This window comes from Convolutriloba macropyga, chromosome 14 (genome assembly GCF_964194025.1).
Source record: "Convolutriloba macropyga chromosome 14, txConMacr16.3, whole genome shotgun sequence".
NCBI classification, from domain to species: Eukaryota; Metazoa; Xenacoelomorpha; order Acoela; family Convolutidae; genus Convolutriloba; species Convolutriloba macropyga.
The window spans coordinates 12629302-12640150 of record NC_134481.1 but is presented as its reverse complement, the minus strand read 5'-3'; the positions used below and the strand labels follow the sequence as shown (position 1 = coordinate 12640150).

At 43.3% G+C, this 10849-nt stretch overlaps 1 protein-coding gene across 4 annotated transcripts in view; it reads left to right on the top strand.

The window, feature by feature from the left end:
- LOC142353151 (uncharacterized) overlaps window positions 1–10849 on the top strand; it is a 34973-nt gene that overhangs the window by 1091 nt on the left and 23033 nt on the right. For 3 of the 4 annotated variants that reach the window (XM_075405362.1, XM_075405363.1, XM_075405360.1), the window contains exons 2-5: window positions 3590–3999; window positions 4931–5378; window positions 5724–8267; window positions 8890–9057. In XM_075405362.1, the coding sequence (XP_075261477.1) occupies window positions 3676–3999; window positions 4931–5378; window positions 5724–8267; window positions 8890–9057 (3484 nt within the window). In that variant the 5' untranslated portion in view covers window positions 3590–3675. The remainder of the gene's footprint in view (window positions 1–3589; window positions 4000–4930; window positions 5379–5723; window positions 8268–8889; window positions 9058–10849) is intronic. The other variant, XM_075405361.1, reaches the window with a different exon arrangement.

The following is a 10849-nucleotide window of genomic DNA, read 5'->3' as shown; positions in this document are numbered from 1 at the left end:
ACTGGTACAGACTAATATAGAAATAAATATGATAACTATTTAACCAACACCTGTTGCGATAACAGCAGTTGAATAAACTGCCAGTGTAATAAATTTTAATGCCCGATCGACACTGGAAAAACACTTCAGCATTATACTACGAGTTTTTCACACTCTTTTGTCGCCACTGTTACTAAGTAAACCATGACGAGAAAAGAGTGTGAGAAACTCGTAGTCTAATGATGGAAACAGTTTGATAAACTTGTAGTCTAAAAAATGGTGTGTGGTGTATGTGGTGCGTGTTGTGTGTGTGTGTGTGGTGTTTGTGTGGTGTGTAAGTGGTGTGCGTGGTGTGTGTGAGTGTGTTGTGTGTGTGGTGTGCTGGTGAGTGTGTTATCTGTGGTGTGTGTGTGCATGCGTGCGTGTAAGTGTAAGTGGGTGTGTTTGTGTGGTGTGTGTGGTGTGTGTGTGAGTGTGGTGTGTGTGGTGTGCTGGTGAGTGTGTGGTGTATTATCTGTGGTGTGTAAGTGTGTGTATGTGCGTGTGTGTGTTTGGGTGTGTGTGTATGCGTGCGTGTGTATGTGAGTTTGTTTGTGTGTGTGTTTGTGTGTGCGTGTAGGTGGGTGGGTGGGTGGGTGGGTGGGTGCGTGCTTACGTGTGTAAGTGCGTGAGCGTGCGTGTGTCTCTCTGTGTGTTTGTGTGTGTGTAAGCGTGTGTGTGTGTGCGTGTGTATGTCTGTGTGTGTGTGCGTGTGTACGGGTGTGCGTGCGTGAACGTACGCATGTGTCTCTGTGTTTTTAAATGTGCGTGTTTGCTTTGTGTAAGTGTATGTGTGTGTGTGCGTGTGTGTGTGTCTCTTTGTGTGTTTGTTTGTGTGTGCGTATGTGTGTGTTTGTATGTGTGCGTGTGTGTGCGTGTGTGCGCGCGTGTGTGTGTGTGTGGTGTGTGTGTCTATGTGTGTAGGAGATGGGAGGGAGGGGGTGGGGTGCATGAGGGCAAAACGAATAGCAGATCCAAAGAAATATCACTTACCTATGAATGCGTAATTGTCCACGAAAATAAAAATGAGAAACTAATGAAACTTTGTTCAATTTTGAATTGATCGCTGCAGGTGTTGATTAAAAAAATTATCACACGGTTGTTATCGCCCTCGAAGTTATCCCAGCTTCGCTTGGGAGTTTGATAACTTCTCGGTGGCGATAACAACCGTGTGATAATATTCATTCAAAAACTATTAGACTAATATAGAGAAATTTAGAAAAAAAGTAATCGAAATAATTCAGTGTAAGAAGCAAAAAAACCATGCATACGGATAGGTGCGCAAAGGAGAATAAGTCCAAATTTTTTTTCAGAAAAAAAAGGTACAAAAAATGGTTCTCTTATTGTTTTTATTATATATTAGTATTTAACTTTTTCAATCTTCCTTGGTTCCCAGCAGTTCCCCAATCGAGCTAAAACAACAAAAGAAATCTAAATGATGAAAAAATGCGGTTCCACAATCTGCGGTTCCACAGTCGAGATAAAACGACAAATGAAATGATGAAAAAATGGAAATCATTTGTTACATTTCTACATTTCCGATAATTTTTATTTCAGCTTAAAATTATTCTTCTCCACTTTTTCGTAATAAGACTTCGTGTACGACAGGCTTCAAACAATGTTGAAATAAACAACCATTAAAATAATTTTTCGTGAATAGAAATTTGAATCGTTTTCATTTGTGACACCCCCCCCCCCCCGCACCCACACATACACACACCTAAAGTTTTATGCCATGTTATGCACTCCCCCATTGCAGGTCGAGTACCATTAGAAAGTATGTAAATTTGTTAAAGATACAGCAGGTGCCTCTGGGGGGGTGCCGAAAATATCAACCCATTGAGCTGGGGAATCTCAAACAGATGCAGAAGTTTATGGTGGGTTATGGATTTTCGCAAGCGGAATAAAAAGCATTTTCGAAGAAATAATTTCTGAAAAATTAGAGGATAACAAAAATTACATTTTAAAATAAAATTCAGATATGTACAAGATAACACTGATTATTAGATCAAGAGGGTGATTTTATTTTGCAGAATGAAAAAGGCTCAGAAATCAGCTACGTGTATAATCACGATCAGTGCGAGAAAGTCAAGATACAAGTCTTAGCACTATCATTTATAGTGCGGTCGCAAGAGTTAGCCATTATTGTTTGCTTCTTTAAATATCCTAGAAATCGGTCGCAAGGGATATCATAGATGGTTTGCATTTACACTTTTCTAAGAATTGGTTCACATTTCCGGTGGTATTATAATCATTCAGTACATGTTGGGAAGATTTTACATCTAATAATCTCACTCTAATAATAATTATCTTGATTCATCAGTTTGAACCGAATATTATTTCGCAGCACCAATTAAGAGCGAGTCATTTATGTAAGCTTTGTGACTTGAATCAATTGACCCTTTTCTTATTAATCTGGAAAATTGAACTTTTTTCTAATACCTCTAAATAAGTGTAAGACAATAGTTTGATCGAAATTCTAACACCCCCACTCGGGCTTGAGCTGATAACGTAGAGCCTGTTCCCATTGAAACTGTTCTGAATGTTTCCACCTTCGATATGGGCAAGGACTTTGTAACAATGTCATCTTCATTTTTTTGAGTAAGAACGTTATAAATTGATGTAATCCCATCTTCCCTTGGTTTTTTCTGTTATGCCCCCCAGCTTAGTCGGTGCATATTATTTTCGCCCCTCAAACGCACACGCCATATTTTTAGATAATGATATACTATGTAATGATACCTGCTCTGTAACTGGGGTTTCATAAAGTACTTGGGGGACACAGACGGAAAAGATCCCTTCCGTCTTGTCCCGAATGAAATGAAATTTTGCCTCAATGCGCTTGCTCCTCTTGTGCCTTACTGGGTTTTCGCACAATTTGAGACAAATTTGGTTGTCCTCTCAAATGTGGTCTAGTGAGGGGTTAAGAACGTAGAGTTTAAAGTAGCTTCAAGGAAAACGAAAATTTTTACGGGATGAACTCTGAGTTTGAGTTTATAAACTTTTGCGATAATAAATTGAACTGGATAATAATTGTAACCTTTTTCTGGAGCTGCCACTATCTTAGTATTTGCCTGTCAAATAGATGTCACATGCAAAATTTTGTCGGATCTTTTCCGTTTGTGCCCCCAGTACGTTCTGCGCCCCCGGTTACAGAGAACGTGCCATTACATAGTAAATCATTATGTAAAAATATGGCACGTGCGTCTGGGGGTGTAAATATTATGTGCCCACTAAGCAGGGGGCACAAACGGAAAAGACCCATTTTGTCGCTCACAGAAACCGATTCCAGCTCCCTCTGACCGCAAACTGATCAACGTAATGAACTCGATCTACTGAATGGGACTATAATTCTCACGTTGGAATTAGAAATAACATCCACCAGAACACGACCCTAATGGTCTGGGGGAAGCAAATAATATGCGCCCACTAAGCTGGGGCGGGGGGGGGGTCACAAACGGAAAAGATCCAATTTTTCTTGTTCATGCACGCGATTTTAAGAATATAACCTCCTTATGGCAACCTTACGTTATAATCTTGCGATATAACCTTATGCGCTGTGTTTAATTAGCAGGAGAAGGGCCCCCGACCTTCCACGTTTCCCATTGTCTAACTGTCAAACAACTCTGCCTTGCTGGTCCAAACTGAGCATTAGCGATGGATCCCAACATCAAACTGGAGGTCCAGGCTCCAGATTGTGTCCTATGTAACAACCCACTTGAGAACCCTAAATTTCTACCCTGTGGTCACGAGTACTGTGGACCCCCAAAGACATGCCTGGAAGATCTGGAAGCAAAGACGGGTATGCTGAAATGTCCTGAATGTAACGAGTTGTTCAACTTCACAGCTGAGGAGTTCCAGAACATGCATTTGACACGCGAGGAGGTCGAGAGACTGTCAAGGGTGGATCTGTGGACGAAAGAGTTTTGTTCTCAACATCAGAGTTGGATGGACTGGTTTTGCCATGACTGCCAGGAGAAGGTTTTTAATTGCTCTCAAACGAAGTTTGTAGGAATTATATTAGTCCTGTCGGTCTTTTTTATGCGATTTTTCGCTTGACCAATTTTTCGTCTGACGCTTTTGACCTTTCGTCCTCAAAAACGGGTTAAACAGGTAGCTCCCAGTGGGCATTAAGTGCTCTTAGAGCCTTTAAGCTCACTGGTCTTCAAGTATGCGATTAAAAGAATCTGTTTTGGAGACTTATACTTATGGTGCGGAGGGCGGTTCTTAGAGATTGACCCCCCCCCCCCACCACTGTTGCCACCCCATCAGCCCCCCGGTGCACCCCCCCCCCCTCCGCTGCGCTCACTTATGCCCCTTCAATTAAGCTAAAGCTAGCCTCACTAAACCGTGGCTAGCTACTGACGAAGCCAACCGCTCGCCGGTCGTTTGAGAGCAATTCGCCCGACGTTAGTCGGTTATGTTATATAGTTATAATCACTCGCTCATTTTCGCACCGTTCGAGATGTCGAATTTATAAAAATTCCACTCTGTCCAGGGGGAGGGGTCTTAGATTTTTTTTCAACTTTAAATTGATATCAATAAAGTCGGATCTATGGGTCAGAAAACAGTCCATTCTTTGCAAAATGACCTTATAGTACAAAATATGGTCTAAAATAAAATGCTGATGAGAGAACTATTTTCAGCAAAAAACGGGATTGGAGTTTTGTTTTTTACATTCTACTGTGCTTTATAAAGTAAATTTAACATCCTAAATCTATCCGCGAATGGATCCATATTTATAGCCCCATTACCGTAAATATACCATAATGATGGGCTAAAATTTTTTGAGCGGGGGGGGGGGGGGTTGATTGGGAGGGAGCGGTTATATTGAGAAAGATCTAACAATTTTTTAAGTCTGTTTGAATTGCTATTGCAAGTTTTATTTCAGTGACAATTTATTTTCTTTTAGGTGTGCAAAAAATGTTGGCGAGAGGGCCACATGCAGGAATATCATCACGATGTCGAGTTCCTAGAATTTGTCAACCAAAAATTCTTCCTTGACAAAACGAAGCTGTTCAAAATTGAGGGCCGAAAAGCACTGCTAGAATACCAAACTGCAGTTATTGATAAAATGTTGGCTCAGTTGCATATGTACGTCGAAAAATGCGAACGAGAAGTAGAACACTGTCGAGAAGCAAAAGAGGCTGCCCGAAACTTGCCAAGTGGGTCCGGCCAGCAACGGGACGCGCCTCCCTATGACCAGATATTTGACGAGAACCACCCCGAAGTTGTTGATTACCTCAAAATCCACGCCGAAGAAGGAATCAAAATAGCCAGGCCGACTTGTTTCAGGAAATCTGATATGAAGAATTTGCAAAAAGTGGCTGACTTTATGCCACTTTTGTATGGAAAAGGATGTGAGTGATGTTTGTACAATTTGCGCCCAAAGCTTTCTTTTATTTGTTCGAAAAAGTGGGATCAAATAATGATAAAATTTGATGGCATGACCTCAAAACAAGCTCTAAAAAATAAGCAAACGTTTCGTAACTTGGCTACATATAGAATGGAGTATCCTATGTTCAAAAATGATACAGTCTTTGCCTTGTATGTAAGATAAAGATTTATGCAATTTTTAGTCCCAAGATTAATTGAGTAGCCGAGCATGGAATTTAAAATATTGTTGATTGTACAAAAATTGAACAGTACAAAAAATGAGAAATTTTATAAGTAGTGTGATTTTGGGTAACTTTTCTTCATTTTAGTGTCGAAGTATTCGGTCCAATGGTCGAGTGACGGACGACCCAAGTCGCGACTTAGCAGCCGAACTCGAGAAGACGATCTGGTTCAACCCAATACTCTGGACACATCTGATATGATGGGCTCGAGAACAGCTAGTGACAAATCCGGCATGTCCAGTTACCACTCTGCTCGACCTGACGTCCATTCCGAAATGTCCGACATCAAAACTGTTGACCGAGATGAAAAGATTGCAGGCGGACCTTCAGCAGAGCGACCATGGTCGGTCGCTTCCCAGGGAAAAGGGATACAGCCAAGTCAGGGAACAATGGAACATGAGTTTATTCCTCCGAATCAGCGGGTTTCTGGTGAGCAACCTGGGCTGCCACCTCCCAGACGCCCAGACTCCGGTGGATCGCCGATTCCGCCCGGGTACGGTGAACGAGGTACGCCGGTGCAGCCACCAGATCACCCCCCGAGATCAGTGACCCCCAAAGATTCTCTTGGTACCTACTATGCACAAATGGTACCAACTGAGCGCGAGGAAGTTAGAAACGCTGAGTTGCGTCGGGCTTCCGAATCGGTACCTAGTTTTGGAGTTCCCGAAGCCGCAGCTGAAGGTGAAGGGCCAATGGGTGCTGCCGGAACGCCAGCTTTGCGTAGTGGAGATGATGACCAGATCCGTCAGCTATCTGGAGCTTCTCTAACTCAAGGGGAGCCGGAGTCATTGACACCTGCGGGGATGGAAAGACCAGGAAGTCGAGGAAAATTCCGACCTCATGCTGCTGAGGACGATTTGTCTGATATTAGAAGTAGCACAGGGGGAGATGATATCCACAGAATTTCCGGAGCTAGTGGTAGTTTCAACGACGAAGGTTTCAGCGCGCCACGCAGAGAACCAACGGGGGGTATGCAGCCAGATGATAGGGCGATTGCTGCAGGCTCACCTGGTACTGCGCACCATTATGCTGATCAATTATCATACCAACCAGCTCACGAAATTACCAGCCGGGCATTCTCCCCCGGTGGCTTTCAAAGGTCACCAGGTCAGCAGGGACAGCAATTTGACAACAGGCAGAGTGGAGGCCAAGACCAACTTGGTGTTGGTGGTATGATTAGGTCACCCCACCAACTAGATGAGGATGAGGCCAAAACGCAAGAGTCGGCTGGCCATACCCCATTCCCGCATGATGAACAACCAGCCACTCAACCAGGAGGGCAATTACCACCAGAACAGTCTCAGCCAGTGGCTCAAGGTCAGTATCCAGATTGGGTTCAAAAATACTTAGACAAAGACAACCGACAACCATCTCAACATGAGCATCCAGGAACAGGACATGAATTTCCCGCACAGGGTCAGAGCGAACAGTATCCTGGCAAAGGATCCCAGTATCCAGGCCAGGGTGAACAGCAGCTCGGACAAGGGTCCCAGTATCCAGGCCAGGGCGAGCAGTACCCTGGACAAGGATCACAGTATCCAGGCCAGAGCGTGCAGTACCCTGGACAAGGATCCCAGTATCCAGGCCAGAGCGAGCAGTACCCTGGACAAGGATCCCAGTATCCAGGCCAGAGCGAGCAGTACCCTGGACAAGGATCCCAGTATCCAGGCCAGAGCGAGCAGTACCCTGGACAAGGATCCCAGTATCCAGGCCAGAGCGAGCAGTACCCTGGACAAGGATCACAGTATCCAGGCCAGAGCGAACAGTATCCTGGCAAAGGATCCCATTATCCAGGCCAAGGCGAGCAGCAACCTGGACAAGGATCCCAGTATCCTGGCCAGGATGAGCAGTATCCCGGTAAAGTATCCCAGTATCCGGGGCAAGACGGTGGACAGAGTCAGTACCCAGATTGGGTGCAAAAATACTTGGACAAAGACAACCGACAACCATCTCAACACGAGCATCTTTTACCAGATCATGGCACCCCTTATCCAGGAACAGGACATGAATTCCCCGCAGAGAGTCAGCAAACCCATGGCCAACAGCAACCGTTCCCTGGTAAGGGATCACAGTATCCAGGTGAAGATCAGCAGCACCCAGGACAAGGATCCCAGTATCCAGGCCAGGGCGAACAGTATCCTGGCAAAGGATCCCAGTATCCAGGCCAGAGCGAGCAGTACCCTGGCAAAGGATCCCAGTATCCAGGCCAGGGCGAACAGTATCCTGGCAAAGGATCCCAGTATCCAGGCCAGGGCGAACAGCAGCCTGGCAAAGGATCCCAGTATCCAGGCCAAGAAGATCAATACCCAGGAAAAAGTTCAGATTTCCAAGGTCAAGAACAAGAGCCTCCATCGCATGGAACGCAAGGTCAACAATTCCGACCACATGCAGCTGAAGACGATCATTCGGACGCCAGAACAAGCACTGCTGGAGATGACATCCGGAAACTCTCTGGTGCGAGCGGAGAGTTTGGCAGTGGATTTGGTAGTCGAGAGGTTGGGATGGACGAAGTGCAACCTACGCCAGAACTACAAATGGCTGGACAGCCTGGTCAAACAGGGGTCGAAGGAGATGGAGGCCAAGACCAAAGTCAAGATGAGGTTGCACAGAAAAATGTCCCTGTTAGAAAACGTAAGCTTAAAAATTGTCTGAAATATATGTATACAAGCCATTCTATTTTTTCAAAATTACATTTATAAAACAATTTATCCACTGCAACTAACCCCCCCCCCCCCCCCCCCTCCAATGGTAGATTATATTGACAATGATTAGTCCATAATTTTTAAAGTACAAAATTTTTAGTAATTTCAAACATGACTCGTGGTGAGATTTGAACCTCGATCGAATTAGGCGATGTATTCCACAACTTGGCAATGTTTCTAGTTTTTCTAAATGAATTTAGATCACGTGGCTAAAGTGATCTCGTGAGCAGTTCCCTTAGAAACTATTGGCTCATCTATTAATTGTTAATTAGCCTGCTCTTTTGTGCAGGCATAACCAATTATTATTGGATCAATTCAGTTCCGACCCCCCCCCCCCCCCTCCCCACAACCACCACCACCGCCGCCATCACCAAAGTGCCCTTTATGGTCTCCAATTGCAAACTGTACTGTCATTTTACGTAACCATGTAAGAAAAAACACGTGCGCATAAATTGCTGGAGGCGTCAAAAATTTATAATTCTGCTAATCTGAGTGGGGTGGGGGGATGTAAATTTTTATTATATGAAAATGAATGTGGTTGTGTTGTGTAGTGAGTTACGGTACCCAGGAACAGTTGCAGTCACCAAGTGCAGAGATGAGTGCTGCACCCCAATTCGATGACACTAAAGCGGACAGGTACCCCTGGGCACTGGAGGCATCCGATGCCAACATTCGATCACCATCCAAAGAGAAGACGCCTGTACCATGGAGTGATAAGGGTTCGATATCCACATTTATTTTTGAGTTTTTTCCAATTTGAGTTACCAATTTCTATGAATCCCCCCACCCCTAGGAGGCTCACTAAACATCCCCATTTAACAGTTCATAATGATATACCATGCAACGGCACATAATTCGTAACCAACCGTCGAGGTGGGGTGCAAACGAAAGTGGGGCGCGAAGGTGGGGCATGTCATACTCGTGACGCAAACAAAACACATCCAAAAAATTTTAAAGTATTTGACTGTTTCAAGTATTTTTCATTAAGAAATGAGATTTGAAAAATCTCTTCCCTTTCATTAGAGCCATTGTTCGTGGCTGCTAAGGGTAACAACAAAGGAGAATGGAAATAATGAAAACACTTGGCAAGTTGATGAAACAAAGTAAACTATTTTTAATTGCTATCAAGCGAAGTTTGTTGCAATTAAATTAGTCCCATGGTCTTTTCATTGCGATTTTTCACTTGACCAATTTTTTGTCCAACCCATTTGACTTTTCTTCCTCAAAAACGAGATAAACAGGTAACGCCCGGAGGGCATTAGGTTAATGAGCAGTTCTCTTAGAGCCTTACGCCCTACCAGTCTCTTGGAATGCGATTCACCAAAACTGTTTTGAGGAGACAACTTCATGGTTCGAAGAGCGGTTTTTAATCTCGAAAGTTTGACCACCCTCCTCTGTCAAACTCCCCACCCCCTAAGTCAAACTCCCACACTCCCCGTCTACCCTCCTCTACCTGGCTATTTAGATCCCCTCTCGTCCAACCCTCCCAACCCAGCCGGTCGTTTGAGAGCAATTCACTCGACGTTTTTTGGTTATGTGTTATCCAATTTTTGTACTATCGATTTTTTGTTCGATAACTAAACTTTTATGATTTTTCGACTTGAGAAAGGGAAAAACTAGTCCATCCCGAAGAGATTAGGTCAATGAGCAATTCTTGTACAACCTAACTGGTGGTCTCTAATTATGCGATTTACTAAAGCTGTTGAAGAGACATGCGACATAAGTTTATTGTGTGAAGGTTATTTCCTGGAATTTTGGAATAGCACATTAAATCCCACATCTCCACCCGCTGGCCTATAACAGCAGGTTACTTCTTACAGCAGGTTATAGGCCCGCTGGCCTATAACAGCAGTTTACTTTTAAAAAAATCATAATTATATTGATAACTTTATTGATATGGTACCTTTCTTTTAATAGACAAGAATCAAGGATTAACTATTTTGATTTGTGCCCGCCCCAACTCGGCTTATGACCTCTAGTTAGAAAACGATTTTTGTTCAAAAAAACACTTCGCTATGCGAAAGAATCAAATGCGCCTGAGAGCGAAGAATTTGGGGACTTAACAGAAAAAATCGCATTTGGATCAACAGAACCTGGTAATTTGAATTTTATCGCAGTAATTTGTTTTTTAAGGACGCAAATTGAATAAGCAAAATTCAGTGGGAAAGAGGTGTTGCTTTCTCTGTAGCGATCTAACAATGAGCATTCAGCAGCATCATTGCTTCACAAAACCAAAAAATGACATGGCAAGACCTAAAAAAAGTTTGAGTTGATAAAAATTGTTTTTAGTTGATTATTGCTAATCGCAACAGGACGAACCGATAAACTAAAGGAAATAAGTATAGGTGCCGTGTAATAATTTTTCTTTTCCTAAAAGCAGCACGCCAATTTAGTTTAAAAATATACTTCATATTATATAAAGAACATCGCTTCCTTTTTTTCCTTTTTATTGCTAGTCTAAACGTTAGTACAATTGTCTTAAAAATAATTAAATGTTATGATTAATTGCTC